At 51.9% G+C, this 26,354-nt stretch overlaps 1 protein-coding gene across 5 annotated transcripts in view; it reads right to left on the bottom strand.

Annotated features, from left to right (window-relative positions):
- NSD2 (nuclear receptor binding SET domain protein 2) overlaps window positions 1-25,623 on the bottom strand; it is a 53,669-nt gene extending 28,046 nt beyond the window's left edge. For 4 of the 5 annotated variants that reach the window (XR_003001480.1, XR_003001481.1, XM_024732727.1 and 1 more), the window contains exons 1-7: window positions 25,007-25,623; window positions 22,538-22,700; window positions 14,857-15,023; window positions 13,875-14,357; window positions 5,587-5,731; window positions 3,151-3,269; window positions 834-915 (exon numbers count right to left, since the gene is read on the bottom strand). Coding sequence is in view for 3 of the 5 variants with exons in the window: in XM_024732727.1 (XP_024588495.1) it covers window positions 834-915; window positions 3,151-3,269; window positions 5,587-5,731; window positions 13,875-14,357; window positions 14,857-15,023; window positions 22,538-22,700; window positions 25,007-25,597 (1,750 nt within the window). In the remaining 2 variants the exon portion in view is untranslated. Of the gene's footprint in view, window positions 1-833; window positions 916-3,150; window positions 3,270-5,586; window positions 5,732-13,874; window positions 14,358-14,856; window positions 15,024-22,537; window positions 22,701-25,006 lie in introns of those variants that run through there. The other variant, XM_024732729.1, reaches the window with a different exon arrangement.
- Between the last annotated feature and the right edge of the window lie 731 nt (window positions 25,624-26,354).

The raw sequence follows: 26,354 nt of genomic DNA on the forward strand, positions 1-26,354 counted from the left end.
CCAGACATGTGATTTTACCCGTGGGAAGCTAGAGCACCTCTGCACGTAAGGTTTGAATGCGGCCACAACAGCACTATCACACTTAGAAGTAACAACCCTTTCTATCATCAAATGTCCACTCTGTTCAAATTGTTCACAAACGTCTGTTTTTTAAAAAGTCTGTTCAATTAATTTTTAAAAACCAGTACAGCTCTTTATGCAAAATAAGGGAAACAGAGCCATTTCCAATCTTCACTTACTCTGAATTTTATTTTCCTTTCTTATTATGATTTGGAGATGGTAAGCTTTCTTTAATGAACTACCAGACAGATAGATACATCAAAAAGATAATTAATGAAAAGGTAAAAAGTAACCTGATTCCCCCTTCATTGTTTTGACAGTTATTTTTCACAAACATTTTAAGCTAGTTTCTTCAACATGCAGAACAGAAATAACCAGTCATTACTTTTGCTTCTTAGCTAATATACATGGAGAACTGGGTACTAAAAACAGTGGAATTTACAACAACTGGTACCATCAAGTCAGAAACCTGGACATTTCTGATTCGAATCACCTCTCTAATATAATTTAAACTGAAAACAATAAAGCCAAGTAGAAGTCAGCAGAAGAGTGACTTCAATAACACTTGCTGACCATGAAAACAACTTCACACTAAAGCACTTCACCCTTAACCGCATGAGAACCTCCTCCCACCACCCCCTCTAGGTCCCAGCTTCCTGCTCACATGCTCATCCCTGGCTCCACACCCCCCAGGGGGGGCTCCCCGAGGACAGGACCAGGCCGGCCGCCCACCGCCAGCCCAGGGGACCTGGAAGGAGCGCCGCCCACATTACCTGCCTGGCTCTTGAGCGAGGAGGCTGCCTCGATGGCCTTGCAAGAGCCTGTGCGGGATGTTTTGTCTGTGAACGTCTCTCTCTGTTATAAAAGGGGGGTGGGGGGGGGCAGAGGGAGGAAAGAAGGAAGGGGGAACAAAGAAAAAGAAAAAGGAAAGAAAGGGGAAAAGTCTCCAATGTGAACGAACACAGGCTGCTGAAAAGCCGTGTGACAGAAACGTCTTCCTGTGGAGGCATGCTCTGCACAGACAGTCAGCGGCTGTGGCCGCCCAGCTGACACCCTCTCCGTCACTGGGCCGATCCTCCCCTGCCCCCCCGCCCCACTCTGACAGCTGCTGGGAGGGAGGGGCAGGGGCCAGGCCAACCCGGACCTAACCAGCCACTCTGAGAACCTCGAATGAGGCTCCTCGACATGCTACCAACCGTCCTCTGGGTTCAGAGTGCAGCGAACCGGAGGGAGCGCCACTTCTGCCCTAGGGGAGCCCAGTCCATGAGAAGTGCGCCTGGTTCGCTCCAGCCCACCAGGCGGACCATTTCCAATCCTGAGATAAGCCCCGGACAAAGCTCACAAACAAAGATCATCCGAAAGCACATTTCACAACAGAAAAATAGCACACACACAAAACTATCATGAAGATTGGTCTAGCGCTCAGAATTCAAACAACATAGTCTGGACAGCACTGGGGCACCACTGCCTCACAGCCACCCTGCCGCCCAGGAGGCCGAGTTTGCCCCGGACTCCAGCAGGGATGGGTCACAAGACCGGGGACAAAGTAACAGGTGCCCAGCACTGGGAATGCTACCTGGCCCATCCAAGTGCTCAAAGCATATTAGGAATTATACCTGATATGGCTTATAAACTTGGGTTTATAAAAATCAAACTAAACACTACTCTCTTTAAAAATCATCTGCTATTTCCTGAGCTACTAGTTAGTAAAATTTCTGTCTAGCTCCTTAATGTGAATTTTGGTATTTCAAATGTCCAGGGTCACACACATTTTTTTTTTTTTTTTTTAGGTAAATCCTTTATACAAATATTTCAAAGCAACCAGTGTCAGCATGACTGCCAGTAAAGGACCACTTCAACGGCAGGCGGCCAGAGGAGAAACTGAATACGTGCTCCCAGGTAACTGCACACGTCAGTGTTACCTAGCTCATTACCTAGCTCATTGCTGGACACCTGACAGGTGCCCCGGGAGAGTGCTCTCCTGTCCATGAAAATGGGGCAGGGCCTGCCTGCTCTCCTGAACTGCAAATATACCTTTAAAGAAATAAGACAGATGACGTGATGGCCACATATTTATGCTTGAGCAATATGTGAGATTTATTTTCCATTCTTCAAAATAAAACAATAAAAATAACTTCTCAATTTAGACCAGTAAAAGACAGCTCGGGGAATTCCCTGGCTGTCGAGTAGTTAGGACTCCACACTTTCACTGCCAAGGGCCCGGGTTTGATCCCTGGTTGGGGAAACTAGGATCCCACAAGCCGCACGGTGCAGCCAAAAAAAAAAAAAAAAGGGAAGAGTTTGAGGTTATAATCAAAATCATAAATCAGAATACAGCTACACTGCCAGAACTACTATTAAATAAACATAAACTCAAATGTAAGGTACAAAGTCTAACCTCTCAGTTCACGAACAGGTTAACCGGGCGTCCAAATCGCAGAGCGCGCTGGCAGAGCCCACGTTCTCTACACGCGTGCCAGACACGACAGTGCAGGTCCTCTGAAGGTCTGACCCTTGGTCAGTTTCATGCTCCTCCAGGTACCAGGCAAGCTCTGCCCCTTGGCACTGGCTGGCACCGGCTAGAGCTGTGAGGTCCTGTGGCTGCCTTTACAAAAGCTGGGCCTTTACGTCAATACTTTTTTGTTGTATCAAACAGGCCTACATAGCCTGCTCAGTATTCACATTAAGTAAATAACAATATGAATTACTGATAAATGGAATGAGTTCATAAAACCTATCTCAATGCCTTTAATGGATTTTTAAACTTCTTATGAAAAATAACATACAGTGGAGTTTGATGTTCTCCTGTCATCTCATTATTTATACACTGAATAATATTCCCTACGTTCAAGAGTCATTTTAAGTACACAATTTTGTTGAATCTGAACATCAAGAATTATCCAGTGTTGGGATGTGTTAAATTCCCTGGCAGATAAAAGCTTGCTCTCCTCAGCGGCCTTCTTGAGGAAGCTCCAAGGGGAAAGCCAGCCCCAGCCTCCAGCTGACGCCTGCAGAGGACGCCTCCCCGCATCCCGCCTGTGGCCCGGGGGAACTGGTTCCCGCAGCCAGGCCCACCCAGGACGTAATTACCTTCCGAAGACTGTGCCTGTCGGTCCTGAGTCTCTTCCTGGGAGCGTCCTCAACTTCAGCGTCTTCTATAGGGTCCTGTGTCCTCTTCGTGTGGTTTCTTTTTTTCCCATTTAAGTTACCTTGGAATGGGGATGGGGGAAACTTACATGAAAAACCCTCCACAAGCTGTCCTCTAGAGCACTGAGCAGCTGCCCAGCACCTTCAGCGTGTAGATCCAGCAGTGACGGGCCTCCTGAAACCCTGTTCATCTCCTCAGGGCCTAAGTACCACAGGTCAAATCTCTCTGCACTTTCCAAACAGCAAGTAGAAAATCCTTGTCTCATCTAGGGATTATTATATTGGTATCTGTTACACTTTAATGTACTATAGCATTAAATCTAAATATAACCCAGTATTTTTACAAAATCCGTTAACACATTTCCTTAAAGAAGCATCTTAAGCGAAACAATCCATGTGTGTCTGCAGACTAAGCGCCTTCTTTCTACACGTCTGCTTAACTGTGCCACATGTTAGGTGTCCTCAGGGAGACCACCTGATCTGAGACTTAAGGTGTCCGAACAGTACTGACGGAAAAACAAGACGTAAAGTAAGAATGCAGATTCTAGAGAGAGAACTAATTTGAACACGCCAAGGTTTATTTAACACAAATCCAGTGTCTCCATTTGCAGGACTGCTTTACAGAGGTTCAGGGTTTGCTCCTGGACTGTTCACCAAACATCTCCTGGGAGGGCAGTGTTGTCCTCAAGCCCTACGGAGGGGGGCGGAGCACACCCGCCAGGAGGCTCAGGTCCCTGCGTCCAGCAGCCCTGGGCTGACACGGGCCCGGGGCTCCGCCTCAGGTCCAGGCCCAACATTGCAAGAGAAGAGCAGAACCGGAGCGCTGGCCTCACCAGCTGCCAGTACCAGACTGGCATAAGCCGGCCTGAGAGTGGCCTTCACTAAGCTCTGGGCCGGCCTCAGGGGAACACCAGGAGAGGCCTGTGGAGCGATGGCTGTAGATCCATGGGCCTGTCAGCACCTCCTCGGCACGTGTGCACTAGGTACAGCCCCCAGGGGAGTTGAAGTTGTAGTCCTTCGCCCTCTACATAAGGTCCTCCCCCTGTGTCGGGATGAGGCAGCGGTCGTTTCTTACAGAGATGAGCAAGATGGGCATCTGTCTGAATTCCTGACACTGAAAGGATGGGACAGCTGACACCATGGCCTGGCCCATCATCTTGGGGTCCCTGAGAGGGAGGGCTCAAGGCCTGCAGGGCAAACACACACCTTACACACACTGGGGGCAGGGACCACCCATGCTCCTGTCTGCCAAGTACTCGGGATGGTGACAAAGTGGGACACACAATCAAGTCACACTCACTCTTCAAGGATAAGGTGAATCTGGCTTCAGTAAAACCTGACTATTCTTAAATCAGCAGTCACTGAAAAGGACACTTTTCTAGATTTAGCGCACTGATGAAGAGTCTGGTAAACTTTTTGCCTTTTAAAGAAAATACACAAATCCTAAACATCCTCCCTATTCTAAATCGTAGTATTCGCAACAAACCCTGAACAACTTGAATGAAGTTCACTATTGATATCATTAGATGGTTGCTGTGGAGTTCTAGAAAGCCCTAAAATCAAGATGGGAACACGTGCGAACAGAACAGGAAGGCAACACGGATGTAGGCCACCTCGGTGCTGACCGAGCTCATGCCCACGAAGCACCCTGTCAGGCGGGTCTGGAGGCCTCTGCACAACTCTTCAATGACGAGCCTTGAGAGATGCAGAATTCTTTTGTATGCCCAAACACATCACACTTATCTTCCCATTACAGGTGTCAGTTTCCCACAGGCAGGGAGGACACACCCAACCGTGGTGACCTGTCTTCCCCAGAGCTCACAGCATTAAGCCTCCCTTCTCTTACCATAGCCCAGGGCAGAGCGGCACTTTTTGTTTTTTCGCCCTGAAGGCCTAAGAAAAGAACCAGAGGCTACCCACATTCAACATCAGTCCACGGTCACCCTCCTCACCCTGTGAGCTCTCAGGCCAACAGGCCATGAACGGCCAGCCCCAGGGCCAGAGCGCCTGCCCACGGTGGGAAGCCCCCCACGAGGTGCAGGCGCAGCCCCAGCCGGGACGGCAGCCTCGCTGCAGGACAAAGGCCTGAGGTCTGACCCCGGCCCATCACGTGAGCCTCGGCCCTGGAGGCCGCCTGGACTCCGTGCCTCCCTTCTGCTCCCTCACCACACCTCCCATACAGGCTGCAGGGGCAGGAGAGCGAGGGGCCCGCAGGGCCACAGAGGATCACGGAACAGCTCTGGCGACAACGAGCAAGGAGACCAGGCAGCGGACGTTGCTTTACTGTGACCGCTGCACTCGGGTCAGAGCCGGAGCGCAGGCCGCCACACGGCACACACCACGGCTACGCAGAGGACATGAGCACAGAGCTACGGTTACCAGAGTCTTCTTCAGACGGGGACAGGGCCACGAGGGCAAACTTGGTGTGATAGCGTGCTTTCTGTTTCTCGTTGAGCATATTCCACTGGGATCCAAGCAGCTCTTCAATCTCCTCGGCAGAGGCATCTGGGTGCTCAGCGACAACCTGCAGACACAGGAAAGGTGCGATAGGAAGGCTGGACGCCCGAACTCACACAACGCGGCGCACGGCCCCTGGCTACTCAGCACGTGGTGCTCTCACTTCCACGTCATGGAACTACGTCCCATAAAGGCTTCAAACAAAAAATAGTGTTTAACTGATGTTGTAACTCATTGAAAACAGCGCTGGTGGAAACAATTCCAGCTGTATTTGTGTAAATGCAGGCAATGATAAGTGATAAGAGAAAAAGTACACTTTTCCAAAATCACTAAACTGCTGGTAACTTGCAATTTCCTAGGCAGCCTTGAGTAGCCAGCAGGAGGAAACACCACCTCTGGGTGCAGGGGCGAGCCCTTGGCTGGTTTTCTCGCTGGCTATAGCACCAACCCTCCTCCTTTCAGGTCTGCGCTCGGGAGGGCGTAGACGTGGCCAAGGACCCCGCCCCGCTGCGCCCTGAGACAGCCACTCCTCACAGCCAGGACACAGAGCTCCCCGGCCCTGCAGCACACGGGAAATGCAGATCCTCAGGCCCCGCTCCGGGGACGCGCATCTTCACAAAGTCTCCAGAAGAGTCCCATCACCGGGCTGTGAGGAGTGGGTCTGGGCCGTGCACTGTGATAACTGGTGGTGTGGGGGGCGGGTAGGGTGTAAAACTATGGTGCTCAGGTCCCTGCCAAGGCCGCTCCAACCCAGCGGACCTGCTTCTGCTATTTTAAAGGTTTCCCATGGGTTCTAATGTGCCCCGACTTTGAGGACCACCAATAGCAGGGTGCGAGGTCCATAAACCGCAGCCACAGAGCAGATCTGACCCACCTTCCTGTTTTCGTACGGCCTATGAACTAAGAATTGAGTTAACATTTTTAAATGTTGAAAAAAATCAGGGAACCCCTGATGGTCCAATGGTTAGGACTCAGCGCTTTCACTGCTGAGGGCGCGGGTTCAATCCCTGGTCAGGGAACTAAGATCCCGCAAGCCACACGGTGTGGCAAAAAAAAAAAAAAAATCAGAGGAGAAATATCTCATAGCACATGATAATTAGAGGAAATTCGAGCATCAATGCCCACAGTAAAATCTTCTCTGAACTCGGCCGCAGGCATGAACTCCCAAGTCCTCTGTGGCTGTTTTCAGGCTACGACAGCAGAGCGGAGGAAGTGCAACAGGGACCTCTGTGCCCCAGGCCCTTCCAAGAAAGCTTTGCCGACTGCGTCCGAGCACTGGCTGCTGGCTTGGGAGCCAGACCCCAGGTTCAATGTGGCTCGTCCGCCACAGCTCTGAGAAGTAACTTGGGGAAGGGAAGGTGTGTCTCCACTGCCCTCTGTGATGGACTTACCGTGACACTTCAGTGGGTTGGTTCCTGTCACCACCTGGACCTACTACTTGCCCAGTCAACACGGCAACCTCTGCCCCCAAACGCAAGCCCCAATCCACAACTCCGCCCCACAGATGGCTTCCTATGGCCTCCAGGGTCCCCGCGCCTCAACATGCCCACCTTGGCCCTGCCAGACACCAGCACCCCAGCAACTCTGCACGTCAAAGCCCGGCTCCGGCTCCCACGCTCCCCCGGGCGTCCCTGTTCCCATCCTGCGCCTGCCTGGGTGTCTCCAGCCCCACACACACCTGCTCTCTCCTCTCAACTTGGGGCACCCTCCCCTCCCGCCCAGCCTGCCTGCCACCCCACCCGCGGCCCCCAACACTTCCAGCATCAAAGATCTGAGACCCTCGCGGCAAAGGCTTCCACGCAGAGCTGCAGATCCAAGACTCCTGGAGCACAGCACACGCGTCTGCGGGGCTGTCGCCCAGCCCAGGCCACAGCATCCCCGATCAGAATGAAGGGTAATGTAAGTGCTCGCAGCTGCTTCCCCAAACAGGACTCCGAAGCCCCGGAGGTCACCCTGCCCCTCGCACCTGAAGCCCGTGCCAGGCTGGCCAGCTCCGCTCCTGCATGTCCTGTGCCCGCCCACCCTTCCTGGCTCTCCATCCTGTCCGCTCACTGCTGACGCTCCATCCCAGAGGGCCCCCAGCCCAGGCCGCCGCGGGTGGGACCCCTGCCGCTGCGCGCCAGCCAGGCAGAGGTGCACCCACTCCCGTCAGCCCGCACCCGTGCGCCTGAGCCACATGCCGGACGGCCGCCCGCAGGCTGGGCGCACAGCAGGCTGGACCCACTGACTGCACGGGCCCACGCGCCCGGAGACCTCCCCCTCCGCAGGCCGGCTGCAGGCGTCCTTTCAGCTCTCAGCCCGGCGCTGCCCGCTCGCACCCATGCAAGCAGCGCTCCGCCAGGACAGGAGATGCGCCAGCCACAGCTGCCGCCGGCCCGCGGTGCCCGCCTCCTGGGAGCGCCCAGGCGTTTTCACCCTCACCTCTGCTGGGCCCACGAGGGCCACGACCGCTCACCCCAACGCACAGGTCTCATGAGGACGCCACACAGCACAACCGCTACAGGCTCTGCACGCGGGCACAGTCGAGGCCGGGTCCCGGTCTGCCTCCCGCCTGTGTCACTTCACTGCGGAGGGGTGGCTTCACCTCCTCGCGCTCAGCCAGGAGACAGGGCTCGCTGTGCTGTCACGAGAGCCGAACGGTTCCTCACAACAGCGTACTGGCAAGGTCTCCAACACGCGGAGCGCTCCACCGCGGCCACCGCTGTGTTTCTGATAAACCGTTTGAGACACACAACAGTACGGACAAGCAGCAGTCACCACGGCTGGCGCGGGCACAGCCGCCTGGCAGCCTCGAGCCCAGGCGCAGCGCCCGCAGGGGAGGAGGGGGTCGGGGGAAGCAGGCCCCGCGTGGAGCGAGGTGGTGAGACGCCTGAGTGTGGCTGGGGGAGGCGGTGGTTGTCCTGGTGGACACTTCCACAGTAGGTGTCCAAGCACAGCCTGGCCAAGAGCAAGGGCAGCCCCCGGAAGATGCCTCAGAAAAAGCCCGACCACACGCCGACAGGCTCAGCGGGCTGCAAGGCTGCCCACAAGCTCGCCCAGGAGCTGAACGCCCAACTGCAACGGGCGCATCCGTGTCGACGAGTCCTGGACCCCGACAGGCAGCATCGCTCGCCCCACCGCCAACCTCATCGCCAGCAGGAGCCGCAGGTCCCACCCTGCCCGCGCCCGCGGCTCTTCCTCCTCTGCTCACCCAGGCCCCTGTCCTCTCTTGTCCCTCAGACCTTCTCCTGTCCATTGCTGATCAGGGGGAGGGGGGCTGTTCCTTTGTGAGGGTCTCGGTCCCTGGAGCCAGCAGGCCCTGGCCCCTCTATGACAATGCTGTCTGGGGACCCAAGAGCTGCCCCTCCTGTTCAGTCCATCTACCCTTCCAACCTCTGACTCCCCTGCCTGGTCCTGGGCCTCCCCTGACCTTGGAGGTCGGCTGGCTGCCTCAGGCCTCCCGGCTCCGGCAGCACTCAGCCCCTCCCGCGGGGAGGGGAGACTTGCAGGGACCGCCCTCCAGCTGCCTCTGGGCCTGGGAACAGCTAAGCAGGGTGGAGCCCCTCCCCTCCTCCTCAGCCGCTGAAATGGGCAACAAAGGCTGGATTGGGGGTTTGTGTCCCCCTCACCCAGTCCCTCTGTAATGTTCATTAAAGCCTTTCCACTCCTTGGGAAAAAAAAATATACGGAAAACCAAATACCGGCAAACCCACAGAGCTAAAATGTCACCAGCACGACCCGGGATGCCGTGGGCTCCTCAGAGGTTGCTCGCTCCACCCCCCGCCTCCTCACACGTCTTCTGAGAGCCTCCCGCGAGCCTCGCCTCCGTCCCCAGGCCTCCCTCCTGCCATCCGGCAGAGCCACTGGACGGTGCAGACACGGCCACACAGGACTTCCAAGTCTAGGGCGTAGAAGGCCTCCACCTGCCCCCTGTGACCACCTGCTGGGGGCACGACCGGCCTCCGAGTGGAGAGCGGCACCTTGCAGGAAGGTCCTCTGGCCCACTCCGGCCTTCAGATGACGCTGCAGCCCCAGCTGACACCCTAACTGCGACCTCATGAGAGGCCCTGAGGCAGCACCACCCAGCTGAGCTGCTCCCAAACTCCCGACCCAGAGGCACCAAGACAAGCAATGCGTGTTGCTCTCTTAAGGCGCTAAGCTTTGCGGTGACCTGTTCCGCGGCAACAGACACCAAACACAAATGTTCAAGCGGAGCTGAGACCTAAAACAGTGGTGCAACTCTAATGAAGCTGTAAAAATCAGGGTCAGAGAAAGTGGGAAGAGGCTTCAGAAATCGGAAACTGAGGCGAAAAACATCTGCTGATGAAAGTGCTGCCAACACGGGCGCTTTAGTAAACTCTCCCCTCGCGGAGGCCTCACCCAGCCGTTCTCACCTCCTCGTGTGCAAACCACACACGGGCACGGCACGGCTGCTGGCAGCTGTCCACCAGCCCCGCCAGCTCCTCACAGGCCACGGACCCGTCTCCCAGCACGTGCCTCTCCCCCACCTCCAGCCCCTGGAGCGGCATTCATGAGCAGAGGGAGCTGCACGTCCGAGCTAAGCCTGCTGGACGAAGACGGACCATCAAAACATGTTAACAAAGAGCTCAACCCATTTCAAGAAGCTCTTCATTTGCAAGAAGAAAGCTGGAAATGTGCAGCAAAAAAAAGGAGGCAAGTGGCAACCAAATGTCCTTGACAGTCACAGTCTTCTATCTAGTGACCCCAGAAAAGGAGGCTCCCCCCACTCTGTCCCTCAAGGGCTGGCCACTGGTTAACGATTACCAACCAAACAGAAACCACCCTTGGGTGCACCACCGCTCTTTAACGATTATCCTACAGGACGGAATCAGGGAGCAGCTTCAAGACCCAGATTATCCTACAGGACGGAATCAGGGAGCAGCTTCAAGACCCAGATTATCCTACAGGATGAAATCAGGGAGCAGCTTCCTCAATTCAATTAAGTCTAGGATTACTCATTACAGAGCCAGCACAAACACACTTGTTAATGACAGATAAAGAATATCCTAGTAGCCATCACTTTTCTGACAACATGGAATTATCAAAGCCCACCAGCACCCAAACCCAGACAGGAGGGGAAGGGCTCATGGGGCTCGCCCCCCACGAAGAGCAGCAAGAGGCAGCAGAACTGAGCTGTAACTGTGCGCCTTCAGTTCGGTGTCTGCACTGAGCATGACGCCCTGGCAAAGCTGTGCAGAATTGGCTCTGGAGGGACGCTCAGAGGCAGAGAGGCTGTGCTGCGAGCTGCAGGGGGTCCGGGTGCACAGCACAGCCCCACGCGGCCGCCTCTGGCGTACAGCTCGTGAGCAATCTCCACAGTGATAAACTTCTTGGTACGTCTTGCAGTGCTGGAAGGGGTGATGGAGAGCAAGTTGGTTCCGCAGAAGTAAAATGGGTGGTCTTTGGAAAGTGGTCTGAATTCTCTTTCACACTTTCAAACGAGTGGAGATTGCGCGGAGATACGCAGGGACCAGGAAGAGGCCGAGTGCAGCCGGCTGGCGGTGCTGAGCTGTCACGGCCACGCCCTGCTCCCGGCGTCTGAGAGCAGGGCTCCTCCCCGGGCGTGATGGGGGTCCAGCTTCAAACACGGGTGTCGCACAGCCTGACCTTACAGCTCGCACCTCACTCACAGCAGGCCCGGCGCGGTAAGTGCACACTGCCCCATGCTCCGGCTGGTCCCCACCCACAGATCCCCACCAGGTGTCAGCACCTGGACAGAGGCACGGACCTGGAGCTACACCCGGACTCTGCGTGGATGCAGGTAGGCAGGCAGGCCAAACACAACAGTGCACTTTTCATACTTTCGGTGACGGGATCTGCACATCCTTCAGCAACTTACTCTCCTCCTGGACGTGCAGTAAGTCTAGAGTTACGTGGCAGGGCGTGCCACCATCTGTCATTCCTTCCACAGCGTCTTACAGCTCTGAGCACTGTGCTGCCTCCTTGGGCGCAAGGGCAAAACTCCTCAAGGGTAAACACCTTGCGGTGAAATTGCAAGACAAAGAGAATGCGCATCTTCAATTTCACCGGACAGTGCCAAATTTCTCTTGAAACTCGGTGTAAGGAGTGATCCTCTGCCAGCCCTGCATGGGGATCCCCCCGTGGCTTCATCTCCTTGACCACAGAGGCGCTGGGCTTGTGCCCACTCGCCTCACCACGACCGCGACACGAGGTTCCCTGCTGTTCCCGGGCTCAGCAGCCTCTCTTTGTGAACTCACTGGCCATCCAGGTTCTTCTGTAAACTGTCCTTCTCAAAGCCTTTCCACTCTGTCCTTCAGGGTCGCTTGAGCTCTGCACATATAGCTTTCATCTCATTTTAACGCAGCTCCTTTATGATCAGTCTGCCTTAAGAAACCCTCCCCCACAAAGAGACAAAGCTCTTCTCCCGTGGCGGCCGAGCTCTGACCTCACCGGTGCGGTCCCAGGGCCTGTCCTGAGCAGCCGGCCCACTCAGCTGGCCAGCAGTCCTCTGCCATCTGCCTCCACACGCTTGCGAGTCTGCTTCTGGCTTCTGCTCTGTGCAGCTTTCGGTAACAGAACGTCCTCTGTGTGGGGCAAGTCCTCCGGCTGAGCTTGTCTTCGAACGTGGCTATGCTAGCATCTACTTAAAAAAGCAAAGAAGTCCCTTTTGGGAGTTCTCCCAGGATGATACTGGATTTACAGTTAACGGAGGAGAGGCGGCAGCGCCGACTCCTGAACACCCTGCGCCTCCTGTTTATCTCTGTTCAGGTCTGCTAAAATACCAGCCACTTTCCTCCAGAGTTAGACGCATTTTGTCATATTTATCCCTTGGTACCTTATCTCGTTACTATCACAGACACCACCTTTTTGGCGTTCCACTTCCTCTCTGTGTGTTGCTGGGAACTCTTCCTGAGTCTCAAGGTCTCCTGTACACTCCCTTGAGCCTCCACATGCACCGCCTCCGTTACAGTCAGGCCTCTCTATTTTTTTCTCCTCTTACTGTACTGCCAGTACTTTCACTACAACATCTAATGTCAGTGGTGACAGAAGGGTATCCTGCTTTGTTCATGATTAGAGAGAGAATGCTTCTACAGTTCCTTCAATACGTGTGATGCTTAAAGTTTCTGATAATCACCCTTCAGCAGATTAAAGGAAGTTCCCTTCTAATCCTGGCTTGCTGTGTGTGTATCAAAAAGCAATGACTTGGGACTTCCCTGGTGGCGCACTGGTTAAGAATCCGCCTGCCGATGCAGGGGACAGGGGTTCGAGCCCTGGTCCAGGAAGATCCCACGTGCCGCGGAGCAACTAAGCCCGTGCGCCACAACTACTGAGCCCGCGCTCTAGAGCCTGTGCTCCGCAACAGAAGCCACCACAATGAGAAGCACGTGCACCGCAACAAAGGGTAGCCCCCGCTCGCCGCAACTAGAGAAAGCCCGCATGCAGCAACAAAGACCCAATGCAGCCAAAAATAAATAAATTCAAACAAACAATGACTTCTGGAGAATTCCCTGGTGGTCCAGTGGTTAGGACTCTGCACTCTCACTGCCAACGGTCCAGGTTCAATCTCTGGTTGCGGAACTAAGATCCCACAAGTTGCGTGGCTTTTATCAAATGCCTTTTCTCCACCTACTGAGATGATCATTTAATGTGCGACAGCAAATCACAATAACAGATTTTCTAACATTACACCTGCCTTACGTTCCTGAGAAAAGTCCCACCAACCCACTCACCTCAAGTAACAGTGAAGAACCAAAGATGGCGGCCTAATCCCTTTAGTTCCTTACAATGGAATCAAGCCCGGACTATGTCCCAAGAGACGGTTTATTCTATAAAAATGATTAAGAACACTAGTCAAATGTCTTCGTCACTGACACAGTACTGCCCTTCAAACGCCATGGCGCCAGTGGCTGCGTGAGGTTCTGTAACCGCCTCCTGGAGAAGACGCTAGCCCAGGACCATACGTCCAGGATAAGGCCGAGCTTCCAGCAACGAGCAGCCTGCCTCCCGCTGTCCCTGTGGGAGTATTTTCATAACCCGAGTGCAAAGGCAAATATCGCTGCTCCCAAGAGTTAAAATGGCCGCTCCCTAACAACGCCTGCGTATTAGATCTAAGATCTACAGAAGGCTCGCCACAGACCGTGCGGATAATGCTGCGACACAGGTGACTCTGCACTGCAAGGGATGTCCCTCCAATGCAGAAGCTCCCCAGAATGGAAACACAACAACTCAGAAGCCATCACAACACCGACCTCGTCCCTGTGCTTTTGACAGAAGACCAGAAACTGGGACGCCGCGTCGCCCTTCCTGCTTCTCGGAGTGGAGGCCATGGCCTTCTTCCTCCCTGGAGGAGACCCCACTCCGCGCTTGGGCTCGGCCTCTGCCATCTTTTGAGGAGTGTTCTTTCCTGTCCCCGGGTCACTGTCTCGGTTCTCCGCAGAGCAGGACAGCTGGGCTCTCCGCCTCCTCTTGACAGGAACGCCCTCTTCCCTCGTGGACTTCGGGCTGTCAGCAGCTTCTTCCCTGACTCCTGAGGACCCTACCATTTCTCCCAGAGACTCCACAGCAACGCCTGCCTCCTTGGCCACGTGGGGGTTGAGATGGAGCTGGTCCCCCACGTAAAGGAAGGTGAACTTGGCTTTCCTCTCCTCTACGGACATGCTTGCAGCTGCTTCTGCCTGAACGATGCCCATTGCCCACTGGGCCCTCAATTTCCCTGAAATAGGTTTCAACAGCTGAAAAGAGAACATAAGACATTGTAAGTTTCATTATATAAACATAAAAGTTAACCCACTTTAAAGAAGAATACTTTTAGAATTTCAGATAAATATAGAAATCAAAAACTACAAAAACCCATTAACTCGAAGGTTTTTGACAGAGTTCAGACCAGTAAAACTCTACTGTTTCTTTAAACTAGAAATCAATTCCAATTACATTTAACTAACCCTCATATATAATATTATATACATGTTTATATATAGATATTTATAAAGGAAAACAAAAATTATAAAACAAATTATCTCTGGGAGTCATCAAAGGAGTAAAAAGGATAACCTGTGTCTCTAAAGAAACCTGCCATATTGTATAACACAGCACACTTGGCAAAAGTAAACAGTGACAGACATAAGAAGCCGTTACAACATTTCAACCAACCACAAGTTCAAAACAAGATAAATAATTAAGAATAGAAATAAAAGTTTTGGTCTAAAATTATACTTAAGGAACATCTATCACCTTAATTTTCTCAGCTTTCGTGGGTGCCTGCTTGGCACTTTCCTGGCATAATTTTTCAAACTGTCCTTCTCCTTCAAAAGCTACAAGGCTCTTCTCAAATATCCAAGCTCTTTCTGGGGCATCACCAAAGAACTGTACGTGATACTGGCGTGCACTCTTTTTCTGACCTAGTTTTTAAAATAAAATGTTAGAACTTGAAAGTTGGAATTTGGGATGAAATTAGGCAAATCTATTAATAATTACTGATATAAAGTTAGGAGCTGCTTTGAAGTTGCTTTATTGGGTGCTGTTGGAATCCGTTAACCTCAAAATAAGTCCTGCTCTTTTTCTCCCCACCACACTCCACCCCAAAAGGGGAAACACATTTACGAGACTTAGATGAGGTTCAAGACCGACTGGGAAAGAATGCTGACCAGATTCACTCCTCATCCCCTCCCTTCCAAGAGCCACTGAAGAAGACCCCAAATAAATAAGACGAGAGAGGACAACAGCAAAAGGGGACCGGGCAGCAGTGAGGGGACACAGGCTACTGTTCACAGCCTGGGTTCAAATCCCAGCCCTCCCACATACCAGCTGGGTGGCCCTGGGCCGGCCACCCACTCACGGCGCTCAGAGGGGGAACAAGGGCATCGATGACCTCCCAGGGCAGCCATGAGGCCACAGAGTAACCCCTCACACGTGCACCACTGTTACTCTTAGCAGGAAGAAGCAGCTACATCCTCAGTGCAGACAGAAGGAACCTGGTCCCCAAACCCAGAAGGAGGAGTGCCAGATTCGGCTGGGGTGGAGTGAGGTTGAAAACAGCTGGTTCAAAGGTCAGACCTCTGTGCCAAGGTGGGGAAGAAAGGCAGATCTCCACTGGGGAAATGCCAGTCCCTGTTCCCTCACACAGAGCACCGGCCACAAAATATCACAGGACACTCCCTACAGAACCCGCGCACCAGAGGAAAAACCTCTCCACTGTGTCTTTTCTCCAAAAGTTGGAGCTTCCCCCAACTAAGCAACCACCAGCCAGCCAGACCCTGTAAGATAAGCTAACAGTCTCCCTACATACGGGCTGCAGGCAGCTGAGTGCAGCCATCTCAGACACAAGCGCAGCGCCAAGGTCTGCCCCCGCAGGACCCAGAGAAGCCTCTAACATGAATGATTCCAAAACACACAGAAACAAACAGTATCTGCAGGACCACAGACACTATGCCAGGAAGAGATGACACCTGACAGAGGGGAACTCTAGTTTGCTATGAGAAGAGAACAAAGACAAAGAAAGCACTACAAGAAATTTTAAAATACAGTCATGAAAATAAAACTCAAGAAGAAAGCTTGGGGCTTCCCTGGTGGCAAAGTGGTTAAGAATCTGCCTGCCAATGCAGGGGACACGGGTTAAAGCCCCGGTCCGGGAAGATCCCACATGTCGCAGAGCAACTAAGCCCATGTGCCACAGCTACTGAGCCTGCACTCTAGAGCCCGCAAGCCACAACTACTGAGGCCATGCACCACAACTACTGAGCCTGCGCTCTAGAGCCCGTGTGCCACAACTACTGAAGCCCGTGTGCCTAGAGCCTGTGCACTGCAATGAAGAGTAGCCCCCGCTTGCCCCAACTAAAGAAAGCCCACGCACAGCAACAAAGACCCAACGTAGCCAAAAATTAATTAATTAATTAATTGAAAAAAGAAGAAAGCTTGGATGGAAAGTTAAGAATAAAATAAAATCCAAAAAAAATTAAAAAGTTAAGAAATCTCCCAGAAAGAAGAAAAAGTTTAAAATGAAAAAATCTACTCTCATAAGAAACCCACAGAATCAATCCAGGAGGTATGATACCCAAATAACTGGCCTTCTAGAGAGAGAAACAGAGAAACTCATCAGAGAATTAACAACACAAGAGCACGTCTCAGAACTAAACCCCCCCCAAGTGCCTCATCCAACGGGTGACCCACATCAGGGCACATCCTTGTGACATTCAAGCTATTGGGGGAGGGGAAGAGAACAGGTTCCATGTTCATGAAATGAGAAATAGAATGGCAAGGTACTTCAAGAGCAACTCTGGATGCTAGAAGGAAATGGAGTAATACCTTCAAAATTCCGAGAAGAATTATTTTCAACATAAAATTCTACACCTAGCCAAATCATTAATCGAGTGTGAGGAGAGCGAAGCAGCATCCTCCGAACCACAGGAACTCAAATCTATCAATACCCGCCATCTACACTTTCTTAGGATGCCAAAAAGGGACTCCAACAAAAAAGGAAAACTGACCAAGGAAGAGCACAATGTGGCACCCTGGAAAACAGTGCATGTAACTCAGTAAAGCATCTTAAAGAAAGTCTAAGATTACTACTATACAAAAGACAGAGTGCCAGTAATCAGAGTTAGGTAGGAGAGAGGGAGATTCTAGGAGCGAGCTCCAAGGGAAGAAAAGATGAGAGGAAAGAATTCTTCCACACTGAAAGAAAATCTTGGCAGCAAGGAAAAAGGTTAAAAAATGAGATCTGGGCTTCCCTGGTGGCGCAGTGGTGGAAAGTCTGCCTGCTGATGCAGGGGACACGGGTTCGTGCCCCGGTCCGGGAAGATCCCACATGCCGCGGAGTGGCTGGGCCCATGAGCCATGGCCGCTGAGCCTGCGCTCTGCAACAGGAGGAGGCCACAACAGTGAGAGGCCCGCGAACCGCAAAAAAAAAAAAAAAAAGAGAGAGATCCAAGAAGCAGAAAAGGAAAATGGGAATCAAACATAGGTTTTCATTTTTTCCCCCAATCGGAAAAACTAACTATATAATAGGATGAGTTTTAAGGACAGAGAAATAAATACTTGAAAAAAATTAAAGCTGTATGGACAGCAAAGTATACAATTTCAAAAGAAAGGCAATAATTAACTCCAGGAAAAACAAAAGGTTGTACAAGAAAGAAAATGCAGTTAAAGAACACAGCTCAGTTTTTCACTGAATGATACTTACATAGTCAAAATTATGTGAACAACTAAGTTTGATGTAATAAAAACAGTGAGTTAATTACATGGGGAGGATGAAAGGGAAAGAAACAGGAAATGATTGAAGAGATCAATCTTCATCTTCCATAACAGAAAGTCAAAAGAAAACACCTAAATGATAAATCAAAAAAGAGTTCAAACTGGAAGAAAATGTTTACAGTTAAAAGTAATTCCTTCTGGGGAGGGAAGGGGACTACTTTTCACTATTAACCTCTCAGTACAATCTGACTTGTTTGTAAGTGTGTGTACTTACTGGATTTTAAAACAGCTAAGATTCAAAAATACGTCAAGAGATTTGTGTCTGCTTCAATTATTTTAATACTTTGAAAGAACTTCCCTTGGTCATAAAAATGAATATAAATATATGTCATAGCATTTGCATAATGAAGAAAAATCTATTACAGTACATATGATGAAATAATATGAACGCACAGCATTTTTAAAAATAAATAGTTAATGACACAGAAAAAATGCTCCTTACATGTCAGCTGGAAAAAAAAGCAGAGGAGAACATGATAGGCTGATCCTAAGTTTATAAAATTCATTAAACGTTTCTGAAGTTCTTTCCTGCCTGGAAATTTGGTAACAAATGTAACCCAACTTTCTTGTATTTTTAAGTTTTTTTTTTCTAATCCATATGAATTTTCTTTTGGTCCAAAATTGACAGGTGAATCACTCATTTTTACCACCGTAATTAACCAACTGTCCCAGTACCATTTGTTGGTAACCCTTCCTTCCTGTGACTTCTGATGTTCATCAATCACTGTCGGTATGAAAACATTTATCACTGATGCCCCACCCACTCTCCCTTCTAAGAGAACGTGGCCTCCACCAATAGCCCAGGAACCTAATTTTGTACTATGTTTCGTTTCCTCCCCATCACGGCACATTAGATGCAAGGTGGCCCCTGACCCCCTGCGCTAGACTGAGCCAGAGTCTCTGTCCAGATTCTGTGGGGCCTTTGAGTTGACAACAGCCATTCATGCATGCAGAATGGACCCCACAAAGAGATAAGGCTGCCTCAGCGCTGCAGATACAGAGAGGAAGAGAAGCCACAACAATGCAGACGAGGCCAGGTGTCTACAGAAGCAAGGGACAAAATCACAAGGACAAAAGCCCACAGAATTCCACAGGAAACAAAGAACAAGGATCACCACCGCCTGAGTTTCCTGGTTCAGTCCCTGGGGGTCCAGAGCCCCCAAAATAGGTAAAGCAGAAACTGACAAAATTTCAAGTAGAAAAAGGCACATCCATTATCACAGTGGGAGATCTCAACACACCTCTCTTCGCAGCCACAGAACAAGCAAGGAGGAAAAAGTCCTATTACAGTGTCTAATAACCCAGAACATGAGAAAGTCGGGGTACCTATAATATTTTTAGAAAATGATGGGATTTAGAAAAAAAGCAATGAGGGTTCCTTTCCATAACACAGAAAAGGTGAAAACAAAAATCTCCACAACAGAAGATAATGTGACTCAATACCCTGGTAAGAGAAGACTAGTAGGACCCAGGTGCACCAGGGAGATGGTGGCGTTCCCAGCTGCAAAAGAATCCAGTCTTCTTCACAGTATAATACCCAAAACACACATTTATCTTGTTTCCAGCTTAAGGGGTTAGGCCTCAAAGCTGCTGGTTAATCCATCTAGATGCCCTGGGAGACGGTCACCAAGACAAGTTCTGCTGCTACAAATCACGAAAATGCTATCAGATTTTCAAAGGAAACCTGAACTCTCCAAAGAGCTGTGCTCTCTTCTGCATGTAGATTATACTTCAATTTTTAAAGCTTAAGTGCATGACTACTGATCCAGATTCAAGTAATCCCAAGTATGATAAATAAAAAGAAGTACACATACGCAAAAAGAAAATCGGGGCTGGGAATCAGGGGTAGGGTGAGGGAGTTCCATCCTACAGGGAAAAAAAAGTTCCTGCTTCCCAAGACCCCCTGCTCAGCCGGCCCCATGCCAAAAGCCGACCCTCCACCATAGCCCCGCCCTTCCCCTGCAAGGACACCTAGCCCCTCAGGCACGCCCAGCATGGGGTGCTGCACAGGGAGCTGGGCTCAGCACTGCCAGGAGACCTGCCTCACACCCCAGTGCCCCTCTGTCTCCCATGGCCTTGGACACAACCAGAGCCCAGACCCGAGCTTCCATACACCACTCTCTACTAAAAGGACCCAGGGGGCTTCCCTGGTGGCACAGTGGTTGAGTCCGCCTGCCGATGCAGGGGACACGGGTTTGTGCCCCGGTCCGGGAAGATCCCACATGCCGTGGAGAGGCTGGGCCCGTGAGCCATGGGCGCTGAGCCTGCGCGTCCAGAGCCTGTGCTCCGCAACAGGGGAGAGGCCACAACAGTGAGAGGCCCGCGTACCGCAAAAAAAAAAAAAAAAGACCCAGGTTTCTTCTCAGAAACAGCTGGTTCCAGGACTGGGGCAAAGAAAGTTCAAAATGAGCCCGGAGTGTATGTAGTTGGGCGACACGTAAGGAAGTGCTCCAAGACGGATGGAGACGTGTCAGAAGGACACGGCTGAAAGGGATTTCATGGGCTCCCACCGGCCAAATCTGGGACGATTTGCGCATTAAAAAGAGTGAAGACTGTAATACATAAGTAATTTTTTAGGAGGGAGTTCACCTTCACAGAAAAACGCCAGCCCCTTAACCATGAAACGCATGGTAAAAATGAAGAGCTAGCATTCAATAAGCCGATGGATCCTCAGGGAGGATTAAAACCACAGAGCAAGTAAGGCTGTCAGGGAGCCCGGTCCCAAGCACGGCCACTGATGATTCACCAATGACAAGCGGGGCCGTGCCTTCCCACTGGAGAGCTCTTGGCCACCACCTCCTGGGCAGGCGCCGGCTGCACGTGTCCTTCCGCCACCCCTAGGTTCTCACGGGTTCCTCTGACCCTTTGCTTTTCAAAGGTCATCTGAATCCCCTTCCAGCTGCAAGGCCTGCATCCTGGCTCTCTTCCTACTGAGCTGCTTTGCAAATGCACATCGTCAGTCTTCAGAAGTTGATCTGTGATTACAGAGGCTGTGCCTCCCGGCAACCCAAAACCATGCCTAGAGAAGCGCACTGTTGGGCTGCACCCCTCCTTCCAAGTTTGGGCACCTTCCCACAACAACTCCTGCCTGGCCATGCGCCCTGAGTCTGATCACGAGACCAGAGCAGCCTGAGAGAGTGGGGCTGCTCGAGACCGCAGAGGCTGGGAAGGGCACCCTGATTCAGCCTCAGGGTGAACACGAGAGCAGGGGTGCACCCTGGGACCCCTGAAGCCCTGTGGCAGGGACTCCCTGATGCTGGCAAGCTGAGGATGTTAAATGCCCTCCACCGAGTCAGAGCCAAAGCCAGCCCACAGGCTCCTCTCCAGCCACCGCCTTCCTGCAGAGTGCATGCGCACGCCTGGGCCTCAGGGCAGGGTCCAACCACCCAGGGGGCGGGAGGCCTGGCGCGTGGGGCTAAGGAGAGGTCCTCTTCATCCCGAACCTGCACCCCCTCAAGCCTGTTTGCCAGGGAGCCACCAGTGTACCCCACTCCCAGCAGCGCTGCCCCAGCGAGAGCTCAGGCCTCCATCCAGAGGCCAAGAGAGGCCACGCACTCATGCTGAGGCCATGCAAGGCCAGCCCACAGCTCCAGCCACCCGCGCTTCTGGGGGGCACAGGTCACTTGGGCACCAACTTGGTCACCTCCAGCTCTGTGTCACCACCTCTCACCTCCCTCAGACCAAATTCAAACTGTAGAGCAACTCTTCAGGAGAATCTCAAAACCACCTGATTTGAGGGGTTTTTTCCCTCCAAAAACACATGAGTTTTTATGTGTTCCATGAACTGTCCAATTATTACTTCAATTAGCATCTGCTCTAATCAATAACATACATTCTTAATATGTTCTTAACTATTCTGTGTACTGATTTATGTCCCCAAGTTTCATGACACCAAAAAGATGGCCATTTCTAGTTTTTTTCCTTCTTCCCACAGACCTAATAAAATAAACTGGGACTTTTTTTAAAACTAAGACTTAGTATAAAATACTAATTCTGAAAATCATGCTGAAGCAGTCGCTGTATATCTAAGTAATAATAAATTATTTATCATAAAACCTGAAAAGCGATACAAGGCAAAGACTGCTTTCTCTTTTAATACTAATTCAATCAGATAAAGTACGCATCTAATTTGGATATAAAAAGAAAAGGCAACGTGTCACGTGTGAATCACTAACTTTAGGCAAAGTTGCAAAATGAACCACAAAAAACTTAACAACCCACCCCACTCCCACCTCCAGGCAGCCGATTCAAACCTTGTACGAATGGCCACTAAGCACATGAAAAGATGCTCAACATCACTGATCACTAGGGAAATGCAAGTCAAAACCACAGGCAGCAGCCTATAGAAAGTAGAGCGGTGGCTGCCAGGGGCTGGGGAGGGGCACTGAGGACCTGCTACTTAACAGGGACAGAGTTTCAGATTTACAGGATGGAAAGAACTCTGGGGACGGATGGTGGCGGCGGCCGCACTTCATCCCACTCAACTGCGCACTTAAAAATGGTTAAGATGGCACGCTTTATGTTTGTGTATTTTAACACAATAAAAAAGAGAAAGAAAGAACCACAGTAGGGCTGTTTAAGGAAGAGTAATAAAGAAGTTTGGAGATGGAAACAATTAAGTGCAGAAGATAAAGATGGAAAAACAGCCCCCCAAACCCAATACCTTTCAGTTTGGTGTAGCTGTGCAGGAGCGGATCGTCAGAGACCATGCATGGCCACCAGGGGTAACCGGACACCTTGGACCACACCAAATCCCCGACGCTGTACTTCAACAGCTGGTCTTTGTCTCTGCTGCTATTTGGACAGGATTCTTTCTTAGCTGGAATCTGAAAATGAATAACAACAAAAGATACATCTAGTACCTACCCCTAAATCCAGCCTCCTATCCATATTAGACCAAGGATCAGTCAGACAAGAGATTCAACACACACACACACACACACACACACAAACCCCTAAAAAGAAGCATGCTTTCCCTCACTGTTTTTCAGGTAACAGCCCTGACATCACTTCATCAAAATCGTTCGTCTCTTGCCCGCAGCTAAAGGACTGCAGGTGTACATTACGAGGATCTCCACATAAATCTATTTCCTTGGCCTGGTGGGTGATCGTTAATGGAGCTTATTCGCAGGCCGGAGAAGAACTGTCATGGAATTCATACCCTGACCCTCCCGCCCCTTCTGAGCCCTCGTCTGACAGTTAACCTGCTGGAGAGAGGACCCGGGGTGGCGAGGACACGGGGGCTTGGCAGCAAGTCTCAGCCCCACCACCCACCATCCAAGGCCTGGGGCTCTTGGAGTCTCAGTCTCTCCGTCTTAGAGCCCAGGCCAATTTGGAGGCTGAAGGCTGGCAAGAACAACCTCCTCTCCAGGAGGACGAGCCCAGTCAGCTCGACCCCAGGCCTCCCTCTAAGACCGCCACCTACTTGAGCAAATCGCTGAATTTCTTTGGGCCTCAGTTTCCACATCTGTAAACCGAGGAGAACCCCGGTTGTTACACACATCAGGTGGTGAGGGCTGACACAGAGCTGTCACATTACACGCTTTTGTATATGTGCTGCCAAAGCGAGCACTCCTTACACGCTTTTGAAAAAATGCTGGCTCTCACGTTATTCCACAACATCCCAGTTTTACACTGACGGTGTCATCAAAGCCACGTGACAACCCTATCAGGACAAGTATAATATTATCGTCCCCACCCTGAAGAGTCAAATGAGACTCTAAGAGTCAAAATCAGGTGATTTACCCAGGTTTCACCATAACCAAGTGATAGAGAGCTAGGGATAACTTGTACCAGCCTCTTCGCCCATAAAAGAGTGAGGTTCCCTACATCGTGGGTGCTTCAGAAAAACCATTGTATCAGCCCAGGTCACTCAACTAGGCTTTTAAATAATTCACCATTATGCTTACATTAGAGCCCTTGAGCAGTCAAAAGACATTTTTTTAAACCCTCAAAGTTCTTCGTTATTTTAACTATTTCAGGGAAATTTTGGTCCTTTCCCTTCCCACCTGTGGGATTGTAACCAAGATTCCTCAACTATAATGTCACACTAATTATTCCAACCTTAGTGATGATACAACCCAAACTGGTCTCGAGTCCCCTCTCCCCACTCCTGCAAGTGGGCCAGGAGCTTTGGCTGACCAGCGAGCACAGGACGTGTTCCAGACCCTGTTAATCTAGACCATCAGCCCCTCGGTGAACAAGGGCGGCTACAGAGCCCTCCCCAGTTCCTTCTGCCGAGGTCAAGGTTCCCGAGTGTCATTTAAGACTTGGTGGCATAAACCACCACGTTTGTCGTCCTACGTTAGGGGGTCTCCACCCCGGCCTTTGGTGAGTGAACACTCATTCACGCGCACTCAAGTGATGCACTCTGTCCTGGAACCAAGAACGTGAAGGCCTGAGGCGCAGCCCCAGCCCTCAAGGCAGCGGCCCATCTGCAGGGCCACTGGGGGAGGAGACCTGGGAGTGACGGTGAACCGCGGGGCGGGAAGGTAGGAGCACACCTGCACAGCGTGGCCCGCTCCCCTCCTCGGACAGCACAGGCTGAGGAGGCCCCCACTCGATCCCCATGCTCCTCCACCAACCAGATTCAGGCTAAAGGGCATCTCTGGAGAGGAGATCCATAAAGACAGGACAGCCTGAAGGTCAAGGGCTTGGGAACGGGCCAGGCCTGGGGTCAGACACTCATTTCATCTTTTTTTTTTAATTAAAGTTTTTGGTTTTGGATGTGGACCATTTTCTGAAGTCTTTATTGAATTTGTGACACTATTGCTTCTGACTTCTTTTTATGGTTTGGTTTTCCGGCCCTGAGGCATGTGGGATCTTAGCTCCCCAACCAGGGATCGACCCCGAACCCCCGGCATTGGAAGGCAAAGTCTTGACCACTGGACCACCAGGGAAGTCCCCATGTTTACTCTTTATGCTTAATCTCTAGGCCTCAGCACTGCTCGGCAGGCTGCTGTGAGTGTCTGCCGTTGCCACAGCCAGGGGCCCGAGCTGCAGAGCAGGCCTCGGGGGGCTGAGCCCACCTCCTCCCGCCCCCCGTGCACCACGCATCCTCCGGGGCCCCCCTGTGCCGGGAGCTGGGGCCGCCCTCTACCCCGGCCAGCCAGAACTCCTCACTCGCAGATACCTTTTCGGCCGAGGGGCTCGAGGCCCGGGACGCCAGGGCCGCCTCGGCGAGGCCCCGCCCCAGCAGCAGCTTCGCGCTCCTCTTCCTGGTCCGCCTCGCTTTGCTCGCTGGTCTCTGTCCATCGTCTTCCGACTGGGACACGGTGGCAGCACCATCGCCACATATGGAGGACTCAAAGAGAGGTTTCCCGTTCATGTATGTCTTGGTGATTTTCAGCTTGATCTCTGGAGAGCCATTTTTGACAGGGGTAGTGTCCGGTGGTGTCCCAAGCCCCTTCATCTCCTGGGACTCCAAACGCAATCTGGCATTGTGAGCACCGGGGTCTCCATTAAAGACGCGGGAGGTGAGGTCTTTCAGCCTCTCGGCTGGGATAAAAGGAAGAGCGTCGTGGCCATTGAACTTCTGCACAACTCCCTCCTGCAGACCGGCGGAGAGCTGGGCTTTGCTCAGAAACACGGAGCACTCACGACTCACTTCACAGCTCGGAGTCTTTCCGTTCGTGTTGCCAAGGATCTCCGGTGCCTGCTTCATCTTCACGCACTTTACAACCTTCGGAACAGAAAGAGGACTTTTTTTGATGCTGAATTCCATTCAGCCTAGATGCCTCCGTTCTTAGAGCACTGCAGCATTAGAAAAAGAGAAAGAAAAGAAAGCTATTACATTTCAAACCTAAGATGGGTACGCCAGTGAAGCTCCCTACCAGTCTGCAGAGTTTGGGGGGGCTGAGGCAACTTATGGCGTTTCCTATAATGACTTAGGTCACAGGAGACAGTTCTAATATCACAAAAATGACAGGAATCACAAAGTGATAAAGTGAAAGGAACAGGACTAGGTCCTAACAAGAGTCAAGCAGGGACCGCCACTAATGAGCTGTGTGGCCGTGCCCCCCTTGACCTCAGCCCTCGGAAGCAGAGGTCGCCCCCTGCCCCCTGTCGCAAGGGCAGCGCCCGAGGTGGCCAGCACAAAGCCAGGCCCGGGCAAAGGACAAAAGGGAAGCACTTGAGACACAGCTGAAGAGGACTCCGGGCAGGGGCTCGGGACATACCCGCGATTACCGGTAGGCAAAGCTTCAGCCCAGACGGCCGGGGAAGGTGAGAGCCGGACCTCTACCGCCCCCCCGGCCCTCCCCACCCAGGCCCAAGTTAACTGCCGGGGACAAGCAGCAGGGCAGCAACGTCGAGTGGAGTCAGCTCTCCGGGACTGCACTAGTTGGGCAGCAGGGCCAGGCCATAGCGCACCACCCACAGCGCCCTCCACGGGAGGGCCGCCCGAGGTCCACATGCAGAGGGATCTCCTCCCCACACAGCCGCAGTCCCTCGCTGGGGACGCCCCACGAAGGCGGCTCGGA

Source organism: Neophocaena asiaeorientalis, unplaced genomic scaffold, assembly GCF_003031525.2.
Source record: "Neophocaena asiaeorientalis asiaeorientalis breed wild unplaced genomic scaffold, Neophocaena_asiaeorientalis_V1.1 scaffold762, whole genome shotgun sequence".
NCBI classification, from domain to species: Eukaryota; Metazoa; Chordata; class Mammalia; order Artiodactyla; family Phocoenidae; genus Neophocaena; species Neophocaena asiaeorientalis.